This window comes from Pseudopodoces humilis, chromosome 6 (assembly GCF_049639895.1).
Source record: "Pseudopodoces humilis isolate 2021_Gansu_Grassland_sample_001 chromosome 6, ASM4963989v1, whole genome shotgun sequence".
In the NCBI taxonomy this organism is placed as follows: domain Eukaryota; kingdom Metazoa; phylum Chordata; class Aves; order Passeriformes; family Paridae; genus Pseudopodoces; species Pseudopodoces humilis.
In genome coordinates this window covers 57,384,829-57,404,422 of record NC_142205.1, presented here as the reverse complement: position 1 = coordinate 57,404,422, position 19,594 = coordinate 57,384,829, and the positions used below count along the sequence as shown (strand labels likewise).

The window sequence follows — 19,594 nt, the reverse complement described above, 5'->3', positions numbered from 1 at the left end:
TAAATTCTTACAGCATATTTTGCTTTTTTGTGTTTTATGTAGTATATTTGTTTTTACTTAATGCATATATTTTTCAAATTTTTGGGAGGAAATTTTGATATTCCTGTGTTTATGATGTGGTTTTTTGCATCTCGGTTAAGCAAAAAGTAGCTAAGTATTCACATACTTAATGTAATTTGAATTTTCTTGTAGAATCATAGACAGGAAATGGGGAAGTAAAATAAATTTGTTTAAATAAACTTAAGCAAAAATATCTTTATTATTTTTTCATAATTTTGTGATGCTTATCTAGGGCATTTTATATCAGTCATTGGCTTGCCAACTGCAGAAGGAAATCCCAAGTGAACAAAACCTATTTGAATACAGTCTTTAAACATTATAATAATTGGTAGAGTAATTATTTTACACTGGGTGTACATTTTAATATTTTATATACTATAGTTGTTTAATCCATGCCATTTTGTACTTTACAAAATGGGATTGCTACAGTAGAGTACAACTACTTGTATTGTAATCAGCAATCAGGAATTAGCTGGAAGTACTAATTAAGCCTTACAAAATCTAAATATATGAAACCTAATATTATATTTATATATCTTTATATCCTTATATCTATATATATATATCTATATATATATAGATAGATAGATATATATGTATCTGCCATCTGAAAATAGTAGTCTTCTGGAATTATTTTGCATGCCTGTAATTGACCACATCAGACAGGAGGAATGGAGAATTAAGCTTCTGATAAATGATTCTGTTATGTTATACTGACTATTTTGATTATTTCTAACACCACTTCCTGCCTCTTGGCCTCTTAATCTCCGTTTTCTGTCTTCTCTTTCAGTGTAAATGGTAGAATGCAAATAGCCTTATTGTGGAGGATTTTAAGTTGAAGGGAATGTTGCATGGTGCTGTGCTGATCTCCCATCATTGCTTAAGGGTCTTGTAAAAGTGCAATACCATAGTATAGGAAAGTCCTTGAGACTGGAACAACAATGTAATTTTATTAATCTCACTGAACATTTACTATTTATTATTCTTGCACTGGTAAAGGCAGATTAGAATCAAGTTGCCGTGATTTCTCAGCATGACTCTAGATTGTTTTATAATAGCAATGATAATGCAAAAAGAAATTCATATAAGAAAATTACTTAAGTAGCTGTATAGCTTTGGAAAAAATTAAAATGTCTGTAGCTATATCTGGGTACACTTAAATTAAGCACAGTGTTAACAAGAGCAGTGTCTTTATAAGTTCACAGATCCATGTTCAAAAAGTAGCTCCTTCCATCTGTGTGATATTATATGGCACAAAATTGTCACCTGTACCAAGGTGCCACTAAAATGGCACCTTTCACTTTTGGTTATTTATTTTATTTATTTGGTGCTGAAAACTCTTGTGACATGCAACCCCCATCATGACAGAGACTCTCAGAAGCTCACCGAATTTTTCAGCACTTTCTGATGGAACAGTACATCGCGGTAACTGCTGGTGTAGGACCAGATCCACCTTGAGCTCCCTGCCCAGCCTGTGTAAATAAACATAAAGCAACATAAATAAACATAAAGCCATAGCTGAAATGAGTACACAGGCAGAGGATCCGGGGATTCTTAGCATCAGCTGGCTTTGTGGTGAGTGCTGAGGTTCTCATCTGTTGAGTTTCGTGGATGAAAAAACCCAAACCAATTCTGCTTTAAATTAAAATCAGATTAATTGGTATCTTTGTTTTAACCATAAATACATAAATACATAGTCCCAAATTTCATTTTAAAATAGTTTGCTTTTAAAAAAATGCGTCTGAAACCTTTTTCTTTGGCGCGATCTCATGATCGCCCTAGGGGAGGGAGGCCTTTAGGTTTGCAGTCACATCACATTCAGTTTTAAAATGAGACCTTCCAGAGCTGTCTGCTCGCTCTGCTCCGACACTTTCCACGGCTCGCAGGGGCCCGTGCGAGCCCGGGACAATCCCTTTGTTCTGCGCCGGGATCCGCTCATCCTGCCTGCAGTTTCCCACATTTCCAGTAGATGCCCCCAGAGACCATTAAACCCCGGGAACGGCTCCGCTCCGAGCAAAGCAAAGGGCGGTCAGTCTTCCCTCATTTCGCTCCTGGAAGTAACATAATTGTCCAAAGGAAACCTCAAGTCGGCGCGGGCGAATGCAAGAAAACAAAGTCGCTTGTTTAACAATAAATCGTAATATATCAGGTAGCAAGGTTCAAAAGTGTTTAGTGTAAGGTATTAATGTACAAACATACTACACTAATGCTAACAGTGGTATTTTGTAAAAAAAATCACAGAATCACAGAATATCCTGAGTTGGAAGGAATCTTAGGTATCTTATTTGATATTGATATTAGAAATTAAGTAATCTTTAGTTATCTAAAACATGAGTTGTTCTGCTCAGCCTCAGATTTTACATGCTGCATGATGGAAAAAGCAGGATGGAAAATGTTTGGAGATTGAGGATTTATAGTTTATTTCAAGGTATCATGAAAAGTTTACTGCTCTCACCTACACCATGCCTCTGTTCAAAAGAAGTGTTTGTTGGGTTAAAAAAGGACCTTGGAATTTTCATCTGGAAACACTTTGATAACTGTAACTATTTTAGATTTCATTGCAGCGTCAGGCTCTTTTAGGTGCTACAAATACCATTTATCCCCCTAATATCATTAATCTCTTGCCCAGTTTTATTGTTTGTGTGTGATCAGTCACTCATGGCTTATATATTACAGAAACTTGAGGAAAAAATAGTAGTATTATTGTGTGCTTTGTGCATTGTAACTGGTATTACATTTATTTTTATGCCACTAAATTTGAAGGGTTTTACAGTAGATAGCTTCATTGCTTGTGTGCCAAAATCAGTCCTCTTTGCCACAGAAAAAATGTGCTCTGCACAGTAGTATTACCTCAGCATTATTTTAATTTCTTAATTAATTGGGATGGGATTTATTAAAACACTCTTGACACTGTTTTTTAAAAATTACATTTTACTATATGCTTTGTTTTCCTCTACTGGTTTGCTAATAATGCTTTCTTATGGGGAAAATATGCTTTGGCTTGAAGTAAAATACATCTGTCTATAGAAAATAAAATGTTACATGCACACAGTTTTTTTATTTGTATGAATATCGGTTCTGTGCTCAGTAAGTGTGCACTGTATGTTAAAAATTACCTGAAGGATATTTTGGGTAGTGACTCCTGAGATCTTTTATCACCACTTCCTTGTTTACCATTACAAATAAACAGGCATGTGTGTGCCTGCTATGCAGAGTGTTATTCCACTTCTCTGAGTTATATTACACTAGGATTCAGTCCTCGGCCTTTGGAAATTGGGAGGAATTTTTTACCTGTGCTCTTCAGAGTTGTGGTCTTTTTTTATTTATTACATAGAATTTTCAAACAGGAATGAAAAAGGTATTCCATATAAAAAAATAGAGAATACATTGCATGGTATTAGCATAGTATCTTTACAGTATTTTGAGGCTGTATGCTGTACATTTGGTATATGTCAAATATAGCATACTCTAGCAAATTAAAATTTAAATGTTTAAACATATTTCTTATATACTTTTATAAGATAAATGTTGCAAATTTTTATGGAATGGAATGGAATGGAATGGAATGGAATGGAATAGAATAGAATAGAATAGAATAGAATAGAATAGAATAGAATAGAATAGAATAGAATAGAATAGAATAGAATAGAATCTGTGTGAGCAATGTGTGATTTTCAGTCTCAAAAACCATCTATTTATATGTTAAACACAAATTCAATATTGTCTGGTCTAAATCGTGTCAGGATTATTTAATATTTTTATTCTCAGTTCTGCAACTGAAATGCAAAAAATACATGTGAGGGATTAATGTGCATCTGTGTAGTAAGAGATTTCATTTTAATCATGTCTATTATGAAATAATGCAGATTATTTGCTTCCTACATCGTACATTGGTGTCTATTTAATTGATGTCTAGCTAAGAAATTTTTTGCATCACTTACATTTTTTGAACATTGTTAAAGAATTGCAGTAGGCTTTTTTAAGATCAAAGTATTAGTCTTATTGGGCAATTATTTATTACACCTGAATTTATTATCTATACTATAAATCTAATTTTTCAGAATTCTATATTTATTTTGAAGCTGAGATAATTTGATTTAAATGGATTTTAATCTTAAAGGACAGTCTTGAAAACAGTTTGGGAACTTAATGGAATATACAAGATAAAGGTAATGCTTCTGGGTCCTTGCCATTTTACAGAGCTAAAGGTTGGTTTTCCCAGACTGGACAACCATCCCTGCAAGCCTTTCCATCTGTACTTTTGTGTTGCAGTCCCATTAGATTCATTGTTTTCTCCAGAATAGGACACAATGATTGTTTCATGCCATATAAAAGAAATATTTTGATTATTTCCATAAATAATACCCCCAAAGGTGTATTACCACTTGAGAATATTTGATTCCACAACTTTTTGATATGTACATCTTATCAGAGTTTATGAAGGCGCTAACTTCAATAAAAATTCATCATAGCATCATTTGATTGTAAAATTAGGGAGAAACTACCAAACTTTTGCATCACTAAACCAGCTGAAGTTATATGCTAAATGGAAGGAAAATTGTATCTAACAATTATGTTTCTGGCATAGCGTTTGACATTTTTAAACCAAGCCATCCTGTCCTACAGCAAAACTATTCCATGTATATATATATAACATATACATATAACATAAAGCAATATATATATAACATGTAATAACAGTGTTACGTATAGCAACATATATGTTGTTTTGACATGTGCCTGAGTGTTCCCTGTGCACTGTCTTAAAGCAAACTAAGGGTTCATTGTGTTTTCATGAACTAATGTGAACATGGGGGGAGGGGTTCCCATCAGTCAGCCTTTTTTACCAAATACCAGCTAAAGAATACCAGTGTAATTTTTTACCGTGTTTTCAATGTATATATTGGTATTTATTATTGCCACGTTTGCTTCCCTAGGGTATGGCATTCACAATCAGATTTTAGCAGATCTCTTTTTGAGCAGGGGAAATAATACCCACTCCCTGCTGCTGAACTGCAGAGGTCTCTTCCTGAAAGCTGTTGCAGTTATCTGCACTTATTTGGTAAGGTGAAGAACAGAATACAGGTTTAAAGGCTTAAAATCTCCCTTTCTTATTCCCAGTTACAGGAATTCATACAAGAAGAACATCTGCATAGACATGCTGCGCCAGGGTTATCACAAGTCCTTCTCTGAGCTCTTCACTCTGATCCAGAAGTGGAATGCCTTGAGGGAGGCTGCAGGGCCTGGGTCAGCCATATGGCATGAGAAGTCCCTGGAGGAGCAGCCTGATAAGCTGGATCAGCTTTACCACTTCCTGACCGGGGCTGAGGCAGCCCAGCGAGCAGGTAAATGGGGGGATTGTGGGTAGCGGAGCAGCGGGAGCCGCAGCCGCCAGTGCCTGGGGGAAGCTTCCAAATTGTTTCATGTATGAATTTGAAACGCTACTGCATCTTAGCACATTGCAGCCTTAGTCAACTGAGCTGTATTTATAGAATAAATGATTAGCAACTGCAGATATCAGGAGAGGTTTTGTGAAGGAAGAAAAAAGAAGGAAAAACATGTAGAGTGCATTTTGATATCATCAGAAATGTTTGATGTATTTATAGCTTTGATAACATCTCAATTATTTTCTCATAGTTTCATTATTTATTGTTTTTCTTCCTCTATAGACCTAAGTAGTTGGTTTTGTATTAAAAAAATTAATAGGTGAAATGTTGTTTCACACAGTAATAGTTTTATAAATCTGATTTTATTAAATACCGTCTGCTAACTGTGTTTGGATTTGTGACTGACTTAAAAAGGATTGTGAACGTGTCAAATAAAATACAGCACACAGATGTAACATGCCACCTGTGAATTACTAGATATTAGTGAAGACATAACTCCAAATTACTGTATTTTCTCTATTGCCTACTATTTACTAAGCACTCATATTTATCGTTTCCTTTTACTATAAATAGTAACATAACTGACTTCATCTTTCTCCATTGGAATAATTTTAGGGATGGAGGCAGATAAAGCTCTGTCTGCAATCCTGTTTCATAGCTGAGTTGATTCACTGTAGCTGTCTTGTTTCAGGTTGCATTTTGATCATTACAAATATAAAAACCTACAGTAAAGCCTGTGACTTTGGAATCTAAGCATTTTGTCTGAAATTTAGAGACGGGCAACTTCATTTCAAAAAAGGAACAGCAAAATAAACCCTTTTGGCACTTCAAAAAAACGTTAATTTTAAATGTTTATTTTATGTTTGCCATGAAAGCAAAAACTTGTGTTTTTTTCATTTAATTCACTGTAATTCTTGACAGGAAGTCCAGCTAGCCATAATTGGAAGGAATCCTCAGTTTTCCTGGAGTATGACTAAAACTTGAATTGGCACCCCAGTATCTTGCAGAATATCAGAGAAGTTTGGGGGTTGGACTGCCCTGACAGAAGCATCCTGCCAATATTTGATGGTTAAAAAGTACTAGACATAGCTTGTCTCAATGGACCCGCTCCCTGCATCCACTTGAGGAGAACAGTTTGCCTGCCTTCAGTACATGATATTGTTCAGCATTACAGGCAATGTTGTATGACAACAGAGGTGGCAAACAGGCTCCCAGAGAGCCAAGGCATTGCTGAATGTGCAGTTCCTGCCCTTCTCTCACTGAACCTGGCATTTCTTGTGTGCTGGACTCTGTAAGGTTTGTACCTTCCCCAGAGACAAGGTACCACCACCAGCTGCCTGATTGCACCTTGCCTCTGGGAGAGACTATCTCCCAACTTTGCCTGTTGATTAAAATGGAAGAAGAAAAAAAGAATTAGGAGTTGGCAAGTATTGTTATTGAATTGCTAGATTAGAGCATAGTTTGTTTTGATTTTTTTTTTTTTTTTTACCAGTTTCAATGCAAACCTTTGCACAAATATCTTGTTTGTATAAAATGAGGTTTGAGTTGCCTGGCATATAAAAGGGTGGATGGTAACTCCTGCTGCCAGTCTGAGAGCCAGCAGTGCTGTGAAGATTCACATGAATTGTGCAGCTCATCAAACACTAATTCAGTAGTTCTGCTAATCCAGTTACTCTCTGATTCTAATCAAATTGCTTGGGGCTCTGGCTTATGATCTCCTGACAACTCCAGTTGACACCATTTAAGAATCATTCAGCAGTTCACCTCAGCTGGAACTTACCATGATGTAGCAGCCACAACAGCAGCTGACCTGCATTTGCTCTTCAGCTGCCACAGTTCAAGTTTAAAAGGGTGAAAGAAATAGTTGGGTCAGCAAATGGTGAGAATTTCATGGCCTGGTTGATATTGCTAATATTAGGTTGGCTGAAATTGTACATACCTCAGGTAACAATTATGCTGGAAAAAAAAATAGCAGTTATAAACAATGACCATAAAAAATTTATGACTTGTAAGTTTCTTGATGAACTGAAACTTCTTGAAACATTGGGGTTTGAACCTGGAGTGGTATGTGGAAAACAAAACACTGACTTTGTCAGTAAATAATTTTCTTACTTGTTATTTAATTTTTTTCTGATATTTTTGGATCATAGAATATTACTGTCTGTGCTGGTTTTGTGCTGAACCCACTACACTGCCTTAATTTTGAATATAATTTAGAACTTCTAATTTTAGAGTTTTATGGTACTTATCATAGTGTACAGAGCAAGCTATGTACACATTCCATTTTCATACTTATTGGTGGAAAATGTTAGTATTGTAATGGTTTATATGGTTTATAGTTCTAGGACACTACAATGCTGTGCGTAAATTATTTGCTTCAACAGAATCAGAGCCATCCACCACAATGTGCAGGCTGATATCAAAGAGCAATTACTTTCTTTACTGCTGGGTTTGAAAATAGTAACATTTTGTTTACCAGCATTACACTGTACAGACTAATTGCCTTTACACGCATCAGTAAAGGTTCTCTTGCTTTTCATTTTTAATAGAGTATTTTGGCTGAACTTCAAATCATACAAGAGTTGTCTTTTTCTTTTTTTTTTTTAATTGCCTATTACCAATATTTGTGTGCAAAGAAAGCATCTTTTTTTCCCGTCCAGCTTAAACTCATTTTTGTTGTATTTGAGTACCTCCCAAGTATTTAAAAAATGGAGAGGAAACTTTAATCCCAGTAGCTTCTCAGAAAAGTGACTGGTGGATTCATTTTTCCCTGAGTTCAGCATTATTCTAAAAGCACTAGCAGAAATATTGGTGACACTTGACTATGTTTTTATCTTCCCTTCTTTATGCAAGTAAAGTAAATATTTCTGACTTCAAAATTGAGGGAGTTTTAATTGTTTTCTGATGTTCCTTTAACCTGGACTAACCTCTTTTTTTACTAGTTCTGGTTTCAAGAACTTAGGAGAAAAAAAAAAAAGGAGGCAATTGAGCTGTTTAAATATGTATAGTTGTAGGGCTTTTTAGAGAATAATGCAGGATAAATGCCGGAGTAATGGATCTGCACAGTTCAGCATTTGATGTATACAGTGATTTCTTGGCATGTGTATGGAAATACTGGGGGTTCCTTCAAAAGGCATGTTATATTTACTATTTATCAGTACTTGTTAGAGTGAGCTGGTTTGCTTGTAGATGTTTAAAGTAATGCAAAGCACGTTCCAGCTCAAGAACAATTAAAGGAAGAGATGTCCCAGCTGTTAACTCTGCTTTGCCAGAGCAGGAATGCAAAACCAGGGAAAATGCTGCAGTTCAGTGGCTGCAACATGTGTTGGGAACTCAGCACTGTAGTGGCAAATTACCGTGGCAAATCCAGAGGATGGAATCCTGAGGTATGAACAAGTCTTCAAAAGGTCAAGACACTGCTTATTAGCTGATCACTGGAGCAGCTGCTGGATACCAGGAGTTAAAACCTGGGAGCTGCTGCCTTTCTAAGATTCCACCTGCTCCTGGTTCCTGACCCCACTCAACCTTTGTGCTGTGCTGTGTGCTAAATGCTGAATCTCTGTGCATGTGCTGCAGGCTGCTGACCCTTGTTCTAGACAGTACCAGACACACACAATTAGAAAGAAGAGACATCTTGTCTTTCTGTCCCTCACTTCAGTATCGAGAAAAATTTTGACAGTATGAGTTATCATTAGTTTTTGTTGTAAAAGATGTCTTTTTATAAAGCATATGAAGAAAGCATGTGTCTTTGATGTGTTTGCATTGGAAAATCTTAGTTCAATATACTCAAGGCTGAAAACAGAGTTTAGCATTTTACAGTAGGCAGCTTTTCTGTAAGATTTTGCACTTACGCCTTAGGCCTGTGCAAGAAGCATAGCAATAAACATATTGCCCATGCTATTTTAAAAAAAAATATGGAAAGGGGTTATGCATTAAAAGAAAAAAATAATACAAACCCTCTTTTAATATTTTCTTGGATGAGGCATAGTTTTGTTTGCTTTTGAGGGGCTGGGCAAGGGAACACTGTTATTTTCTAAGCAAGTTTGTCATTCCCTACTTAATATTTTATCACAGGAAAAAAATGCAGCAGTTGCTGGAGACCAGTGGAGAATTTTATTATTTTTGTAGTTACCTTACAAAAAGTTGAAGTGATCCAGGAAAGAAGCCAAGCCATCTCAAAGTACTGCCACTTGTAGAACTACCACTGATAAGCAGCACATTTTAGAAAATTTCTGTAGTATGTTTTCATTGTAATAGCTTGGAGTCCCCTTTTAGCATTCCAGGTTACCAATTAATTGCCTCATATTATTATCATTAGATGGCTTTATCCACTAAAATTATACCCTGGCCATTTCTGTAGCATTGCTGTATAGACTGTACATTTGTTAAGCATTTTCCCTTTATGTACCTGGAAATGTTGGGAGTGGTGTGCTCTGTGTGCACTCTAGGAAACAAACTCTCCCTGAAACTTGGTGTCATCATGCTCTCAACTCATATTTTCACTTTCTTCATTTATGGACTTACGGCTAAACTTTTGGGAAAAAAAAAATTATCCATTTATGAATAAACTTTCTGGAATATTGAGGAGTCCTCTACCTGTAGATGTAGAGGCATCCTTTTTCTGAACAAGCAAAAGGGACTGATTATTTGCCATGTATAGATCCAGGTGGGAATAACTGATTGCAGCACTGTATTCAACTGCAGTTTATGCCTCTTCTTGATTCAATGACTTCCATCCTGGATATTTCTGTGTGTGAATTCTTCACTGCATCAGCTGTCTACTAAATCACTGATTTTGATCTCTCTGGCAAAAGAAAAATGAAACTTCCGGCATTAATAGTGTCTCATTCTGACATAAAAAATTACTCCTAGTGACTTAATTGACCTTAGGCCACTCCTTTATGTGTCTTCAAGAGTGGAGTGTCAGTTATAATCCAGTCATACAAACTTTAAACAGATAACTGAAGTGGGGGATGAGTGTTAACGCCTGTTGGAATGTTTCTGTATGGCCTTTGTGTGGCAGGAACAAAGGACTGACTGGTGGCTTTTTGAGTGGAAAATACTGAGTCATAACTGGATGTTGAAAAATTTCTTTCTGTTACCTATTGTTTAAAAATGAGTGTAAGTTCTTGTTAATAGAAAATTGAACAGCTGCCTCTTTTATGCTTCAGGAGAAGCACCAAGCTAGGATCTCTTCATGATGTTTTCATCTGTTCTCTAAAGACCATTCCTGTACTTCCTTTCTTCCACTGCATCCTGTCAAGAAAATCATAGAGATGTAGCAGCAAGTTGTGTTTGAGTTGCACTAGCATGGCTTGCTGACCTTCTGTAGGTTTCTTTTTTTCTCATTTTAGCCATGTTGGAGTTCTCACACTCAAACTGCACCTCACTACCCCTTGCATTGCACTACTTAGTAATTGTCTAGCTGAGCACAGCAAACATGCAGACGTGGATTTGAGTGATCCTCTGTTCCGTACACAGCCTTGCTTGCCAAGGGAACAGTTCCTGAGAAGAGCCCAGGAGCAAAGGTGTTCTTCTGTGGGCTCATCAGGGTCTACAGCTTGAGCACAGTGAAGGGAGACACTTCTTGACAACTGAGGTGCACCTAAAGAGATCCCGATACAGAGCATGAAATACCCCGTGTGTTTAATATATGGGGCTTAATGTTTAAGCTTAAGCTGAAGGTTGTTTTGGTTTTTTTTAATCTCTGTTTAACAGGAAGATCTCAGGAAGGTTTGGTAGGACAATTATGCTTTTGTAAGTAAACACTCAATTAGAGAGTTTTTCATTGTTTTGATCAACAGATACCTAAAGATGACTTGTCTACATATATTTTATAATCAGTGGTAGAGAACCTACTCTACAAAATCAGAGAGTTCAAAGTTTTAGTATATGAACTGCTTCTTGGAGATCTTATACAAGAGAGTATTTTCCTATTCCTCTCCTGGGGATGTAAAAGTTCACTTTCACTAAGTCTGACACACGAGCTTTGCCGCTGTCAAAATAACATCAATTAACTGTATTACTGATTGGTAACTTAGACTTTGAATCCAGAAGACAATATGACTTTAAAAATCTGTAGTTTGGGAGTTTGTTTTATGGCCAGCATAGCTGTTCAGCCACTGTCCAAGACAATGCCAGAGAAATGGTTGTCTTTGTGCGCATCTCATTGTTATGCATTGGCAGGATCACCATCAGAGGGTCACATTAAAGTTCATTCAATCAAAGCCGTGGCAGTAGCTGGAGTCCGCCTCAGGTCACTTCCATCCCTTGGGATTCGCAGGGCACTACTTGAAGTTATTTGCGTAATTTTATGTCAAATAAGTGCCTTGATACTTTGTAGCAATGATTTCAGAGGAACAAGTCTGTATCCAGTGTGTCTGTAGCTAATGATGATCCATCCAATTATCTCTTCTCTTTCTGCGTTATTGCAACCATTTGTATGCATTCCCTGGTATCTTTTGAGTTCATTTTCACTCTGCTGTGCTCTGTACGTAATGTGTATCGTTATCTTTATGTTAGTGGTTATGATTGTCTTGTATTTCGCTGCTCATATGGTTGTGTGCTTGTGATTGTGGGAAGCTCTCCCTCTACTTCTGAGATAATCTCTAAAAGCATTCCCTTGGCTGCAAGCATTGCTCAGGTTAGGATGAGATGATAAATCTCAGCCAAGAAATATCTGCTTTTCTTCAGTGAGAGGAAAGGGATCCTAGGTAACTCCTAGCCGTATCTAAATTGGTTCATTTGGATGGATCCCAGCTGGGTCTTGATAGACATATCTGTGTGTGTTGTCCTGGTTTTTGCTAGGATAGAATTCATTTTCTTCTTGGTAGCTGATAGAGTGTAGTGTCTCAGATTTAGTATAATGTTGATATGTGTGATGGATAACAATGTATAGATGTATAAATATATCTGTTATATACAAACACAGGCATATATATGTGTATGTGCATGCACACAGGCAAATATATTAAACCAAACCCAGTTTTGTTATTTCCATTCCAGAATCATTTGACAAGATTTTTATGAGGCTGTTGTACCAAAGTAGTCTTTATTTCTAATGAAGAAATATGTTTTATATGATGTAGACTACAGGATATTCTGAAAAAGAGGCACCCAAGAGGTGTTTTTTCAGTCCTGAGAAGAACCACAAGGCATGAAATCTCACAGCCACGAAGGATATTCAGATTAGGAATGCATAAAGTCTGTATATTGATTATTACTCCTCTCAAAGCTGAATTTTGAAACTTAAGCTTATGTTTTGGTTTAAAACCTTAGATCCAGAAGATGAGATGATAATCTGAATGTAATTTCTGAGCTGTTTCATTTTTGGTGATCATAAAGAGATTGTGAATCACTTGTTTCTTGGAAGGATGTTATCTCTTTTAAAATCCTAGAAATAGAAATTTATATAACACACATTGCTTCAAAATCATAACTTTATGTATTTTAGTGGGAATTATTAAAAAGGTAAAAGTCTGAGGTTACAGCTTCATGGAAGGGAAAATTCTGAGAAAATAAAAAAGAAAGCAAAATAATAAATAAAATAACAAGCAATAAAAAAGTGTTGTTTATCATTAGAGGAATGTATTTTTAAATCAAAATATAAAAAGCATGTTCAAGAATGGGGGGAAGGTTTCAGCTTGATTTCAAGAAACTTTAAGCAGGAAGAATTCAGACAATGTTCTCTGAAATGACCAAGATGAAGAAAAAAGGAGGAGAAACAAGGAGTAGATGAACATCATGAAGACTGCAGACATGATTAGGTGGTAGACCTTTTTCTCAAAAGACCAAAGTCCAGTGTGTTGTTCAACACACTGAAGAACTTTATCAAGATATTCTGAAGTCAAATAGAATCTCAACAGAGAGAATGAGAGATTTATGTTTCTTCAACAAGGTCATATATCATTTGTAATTTTGAGACAGAACATGCTAGAGATAAGGCTGACAAAACCCTCATGTGGTTTAGTGATGAATTTAAAGTACTTGTTTGAGTTATTGCTGCTGTGTGTTCCAAACAGTGCAAGTGACTTGCATAGGTGGTGCAATTTACAGTCATTTAACTCATTCTTTTGGAAGCTGGATTTCCCCCAATTTGTCATGTAGGCAACAGAAGAGAATTTAACTGCATCTTTTGATTAAAGTGTTTTAATATGGTTATCACAGTTTCAAAACACTTAGGAAAGATCTGAACTTTGAGATCTTGCCTATGCTGAAAAGATTTATTTTTTCCCAGTTGATTTTCGTGTGGCGCTCCATACCCAAAATTAAGAGGGGTTTTTCTTTTCTCCCTTTTCTCTCCTTTTTGAGCAAAGCTTACAAATTGCAGAACTCCCAAAAACAAAGCAGTTCTGTTCACACATCCAGGTTAGCCAAGCAGTCGTAACTCCTGTTCTTAACTCCTTCTTAACTTAAATACATGGAAATTCCTTAACAGCCACAAACACACTAGGTAGCCCACCAAAATCGCAATGGAGTTTTAGCTAATTATTCAGTTTCACTTCTGGCATGAGTAGAGTTTGCACAGAAAATTAATTTCTATTGGCCATGAAGCGTATAGCTTCATACTGTACCTTATTATCTCAGATTTTTCAGCATCATATAAGAAATAGATCTTTCAAATTCACTTTAGGGAGGAACAGTATGATAAGATTTGTCAGGAATGTTTTAGATTTCTACTCCAAATTAGTAAAGTTTTGAAATAATTCAAGTATGATATCTTGTGGATTTTATTTTTTAAAGGTGCTTTTCCAAGGGAAATAAGCTGTTATTCTGTGACTTTAAATTGTGGATAATATATTTGTGGATAATTTTGTATTGCTACTTAGATTTAGGACTTGCAGGTTTTTTGTAAATTTTAGGGATATTGTGTGTTCATTCAGCTGTCTGAGATGATAAAGAGTAGGATTCAAACTTCAGGCCATAGAGAATATCTGTGACTTTGAATCTCCCCTGCTTTCCACATTTGTTCTGAGAACAATTCCTTGGTGAATTGGGGGGTGCAGGGGATGGAGGGCGGGTCCTAGGGAAATGGGTGCAATTTCAATTTCTCTTCCATTTCTAAGAGTGCTAAGGTACTAAACATGGGATATACGTGAAAACTCAAAGCCTCTCTTGTAAATCATACTTTGAACATTTAAAATTATATTAATTAATAGATTGTGTTTGCAGTGTTCTTTTTGGTTCTTTGTCTCCATCAACACAGTTGCTACCTTTGAGGTCCAAGGTTTGGAAAACTCTCAGGCCTTTTCAGGGCCCAGAGGCTCAGACAAATGCTTCCCCAGTCTCACTCTGACTTTTCTTTTGACTAGCCAGTGTTTTATCCAGGTTCTGTGTGTTTTATTGAACAGAATTTTGGTTTTGCACACAGAAATGAGAACAAAAATATGTTTTTAATTGTGCCTGACTTGTAAGGTTATAATTTTCCACTTATATTTCTCCGAATGAACACATAGCAGAACTTGATGGCATTTGAATGGTGGAAATATAAATAGCTCTTAAATTTCATTATGATTATTCATATTATTGCTATAACATGCAAAATTTCTGAACACTGATGATAATATAACATTTTTATTGTGATTTTTGTTTTTAAAGGGCACTATGAGAAGGTGTATGATAACCAGCTTAGCTTGGCCTGCTTTTTCAATGACCCTGAGGACAAATGGTTAAGTAACTACTTTTATGAGCAAAGCTATAACACTGCTCGGTTAGTAGAAATTGATGGTGGGAAGAGAAAGGCACAAGCATGTGTAAACATGGGCCTCATCGAAGAGGAAGAAGGTAAGGCACTGACATCACAACGCTGCTTTGGATGACATCTGTAGTTACTCTTATTGGGCTGAATAAAAGAGCTGTGGACATGTAGTTCTGTAATGTTTAGTCCTGCTTCCAACTTACACTTCGATGAACAGTCTTTATTTTTGTTCTTTTTAAAATGACATTCTGGTTTTCTTGACTGCAAGTGACACCCTCTTTGTTCATACATGACTGCCACATTGGTGTTTGCATCAGACAAGCTCCATTTCTCCATCCACATCCTTAAACTGCAGGTCTCTGAAATTAGAAGATATTAATAGAAGTAACTAGAATCACAGAACAGCTGAGGCTCTAAGGGACCTTGACAGCTCATCTGATCCAAACTTTCATGGGAAGGGGAGGCTAAGTGAGGTTATTTTAGCACCCTGTCAATTGCATCTTAAAAACCTCCAGTGATGGGGACTCTACCACATCCCTGGGGAGCCTGTTGCAGTGAACAGTTGTTCTCATTGTAAACAATACTGCTTTCTTATATCAAGGTGAACCTTGTTTCTGTATTTAAAAGCATATATTACCTTTCATGGCAGAGGGGTTTGTGTGTGGACAGTAGTCTGAGTATAAAAATGGTGTTTTCCTCTGCATAAAATCCTTTTATGGTATGGAAAGACATGCAATAAGTGAGCCTCAAGTAATCGAATAAAGCCTGTCTTCCAGTTCTAATTTGTAAGTGTACTGCATGCCTAACTATTGCTTAAAATATATGATTTGTGAAGCCACTATTATTTTGTTTCTAAATTTGACTGTGGGTTGAAACAATTCCAGCTCTGAACTCAACTTGTGGCTGATTTCTTGTATAAAGTGACTTCTCTGAAAACAAAAAAAAAAAAGAGGACTGACAGAAGTTGAAATACTTTGTGGAAATAGTCTAATTCCATTAAATGTCTGACAGAAGATGTGCGTTTTGAAATGCCCAGTTTCCCAGCAAAAGCCTGCACATAAGACAAAAAGTCTGCAGCCTTTTTTCTTTTTTTTATTTTTTTAAATTAAAAGGATGTTGTCTAATTTACCTCTTGTTCTCTTACAGCTGACATGACACCTTTTTTTGTATTTCCTCACATCTTTCTAGGCTGATGGTCATTCACACTGTTTTCCTGTGAACTGTTGCCTTATCTTTCTTGCCTGCAGATTCAGTTTTAAAGAATTTTGAACTGGATTCAGTTTTAAAATTTTAAGCTTTTAAAATTTTAAAATTTGAGCACATACCAATAATTAATAAAGTGGAAAGATTACTTTCCATGGTATCATCCAGTTTCCCAGCTGATAAGATAGCAGTTGCTTAAAGCCCAGCCAGTCACAACCAAGTCATTTTCATTTTGAATGAAAAATGCTTAGGTAGGGTATCTGTCTCTTACTCGGTAGAATGAAATTACATTAAAATTGATGGTTTTTAATTTTTTTGTAGCCTTTTCACTTGGTCTTTTAGTTACTAAAAAATAAAATTTTAAGAAGGTGCAGACAAGCAAACATTTATATCTACTTGTAACTTCAAAGGCTGTTGCTGAATGTGACTCACTGCAGTTACCCAAGTACTGCCTAAAACAAAAATTTAATGTTTTCTACTTTTATGATGTCTTAAGCAAAAGTTGTTGAATACTTAAATACCTTGAGGCCCATTACAAAAGCACATAAGTAAAGTTATGAAATAGCCTGAGATGATCAGAGAAGCAGAAACTTTCTTTTCCTGCTGAAGAATATTAGAAACTTTAAGAAGAGAAGCTTCTTATTAACCTTAGTAAAGAGAGATAAAGCAAAGTGGATTTTTACTGCCCAGGGTAAAGATCCACTTAATCTGTGGGCTCTGTCTGTTGCAAGTATTTTCTTTCCAGAGAGAGAGAGAGAGACAGGTAAAAAAAAATTAAAAAGCTGAGAGAGTAAGCACAGGATTTGCTTTGAGGGACCACAGAGTAAAAAAGACAGCAGATATATTCCATGCACTGTGTATTTCCAAGGGTGAAAAATTGATTCAAGGGAAAGTTCTGATTGGAGAAAAAACATAAGAAGAGATTTTGGGGGGCCATTGTAGAATATTGCATCAGTTTGAATAGTGTTACAAGTAAAATTTTATTTCTGCTATTTTATATTTTTTTTGTTCAGTTATTCATAATTGGGTAATCAATTTGTGAACCAAATTAGTCAAGTTCCCACTTCTCTGGGGGTGTATCTACAGGAATAAATGTAAACACCTGGTCCCAGTTATTTTCAGTTCTCTCATCCAATAGTGTATTTTTCATTACTTGGGAAAGGAAGCTGTCTGTATATGCTTAGGACTGATTGCTTGGGAGTATAAAGTTAAACACAGACTTGTAAAGATTGCTGTTTGCCTTGGAAGAAAATCAATAAATTTGCTGGGTAATTTTTGTGTAATCAAATTTAAAGTTCTTTGACTTTCAGCCTGGTCTCTGTCCTAAAGGCTGGATATAACCTGATGTTCATTAATCTTCAAAGCTAAATATTTGAGGTGTCGGTGGTGTAGACTTCAGTCATGATATTTGGATGCAGGCCACTGGTAGCTGCCAGTAAGGGAAAGAAAACAATGATAAGTGAGTAGCCTGCTACAGACACAAATGGAATGTTCTGCTTGGAGCAAACATGATTTTAATGGCATTTCTGCACAGAATGAGATTTTTAACCTCTTCCCTAAAATACTCAACCTGTAAAATAAGATCTGAAGCATTTATTGATTATTGTAGGACTGTTCAGATTTTGATACTGTTCAATTAGCTGTGCTACCGTCCTATTTTGTCTTTCCTCAGAGGGCTGATAATAAGTAATTTTATTATTTTATTTTAGTTACTCATTTATTACTTATTTTTTCATATAGCTCTTTAATGTGCTGATGTAACTTTACAGACACTGAAAATGCAATGATGTAACATGTTTTTCTCACTTTAAATCCAAAATTACTTGTTGTCCAAGTAAGCACAGGCTTCATGATAGAATCTTTTGTAAGAAATGGGAGTTTTAAAAAGCTGCTTTTCTTTCTGTGTTTTCGATGTGTTTCCAGAAGTAATATCAGTCATTATAAATGTTTGCAATGCTCTCCTTATCAGAGAGTAAGAATATAATCATAGTTTATGATAGATTATATTAGTGTGCTTTCTGCTGAAGTTAATTGTGAACTTGAGGTTTACACTGTTGTATCTTGAAGAAGAAACAGTTCGAGTGCTCTGAAAACGTCTAGTATTGCTTTCTGTAGGTTCTTACATCATTGCAATATTTGAGTGCTTTCTGTTTTCTGCCAAATGCTTACCACCTATCATGCATGAAGTGATATACACTTTAAATATATGGATCCCAAAGTTTAAGATGCCTTATATCAGTAAAAAGAGCAGTCTGGGGGAAAACAGGGAATTCGTACTTGTAGGAGCTCTTTGCTTCAAATATCTTGCAACAAAACCAAAAACCAGATAAATTCCTATATTATTCAAAAACATAGCACAACCAGACATCTGAAATTAGGGTACCTGTCAGTTGCAGTGTTTGGGAACATTTCTGGATACATTTAAATAACTGTTTGAAAAAGCCTGTAAGTATCACAGTAGAGTCCAGTGAACAAAACTTTCAAAATTAATTACAAATGTATACCAGTGCCATGTCAGAACCTGGATCTCCCCTGCTATGAGAGCTGTAAGATGTGTGCAAATGATGCCATTAGTCTCAAGGCAGTGGGGACTTTGAATTGGTCATCAGATTTATATTCTGGTAGCACATAAGGATTAACAAAAGTGGAAGTAATACTTTATCTGAAATCTTTACTGGATTGAAAGATTAAAGGCAAGCAGAACTGGTGAGAGAAAAGGAGCAAGTGCAAAGCAAATAGCAATGCTGGGAATCTCAGAGCTGATTCCCACAACATATAGCTAATTCAGAAACCCAGTTTTGTCCATCTGTGTGTGTTTTTTTAGATTGTGAGTCTTAGGAGACCTTGATGAGGAATTCCTTTAGTCCTTTCTAAAACAGCTTAGGCATTTCAAAAATTTGCCATATTCTGCAAATTAATGGTTTATAAGTGTTCAGTCCTAATACAACTCTGCCTTGATTATAAGCAATGTTAAGGTCTGATTACTTTTCAGAGTCATGTTATGCCAGAGCTGATCACTTTGCACCTACCCCAAAAAATATTAATAAATTGCATTTGATTTATTTGAAAAGGTGTAATTGTTTTATCTGCAATCATGGTAAAAATACAGTCTATTTCATATGCTGGAATTTGACAGAAACTTTTCTGGTTGAAAGACCTACTGAACAGGAGGGACTTATAAGTTTAATTAATTTGTTGGGGAAAAAGCCAGCACAGAATTCTTGCAGATTTTAACAATCTCAGTTGA

General features: G+C 35.9%; 1 protein-coding gene across 1 annotated transcript in view; it reads left to right on the top strand.

The window, feature by feature from the left end:
- The window catches only part of TTC29 (tetratricopeptide repeat domain 29), a 71,812-nt gene that overhangs the window by 13,584 nt on the left and 38,634 nt on the right, over window positions 1–19,594 (top strand). The window contains exons 4-5 of the mRNA XM_005525633.2: window positions 5,182–5,405; window positions 15,045–15,230. Coding sequence (XP_005525690.2) covers window positions 5,182–5,405; window positions 15,045–15,230 — 410 coding nt within the window. The remainder of the gene's footprint in view (window positions 1–5,181; window positions 5,406–15,044; window positions 15,231–19,594) is intronic.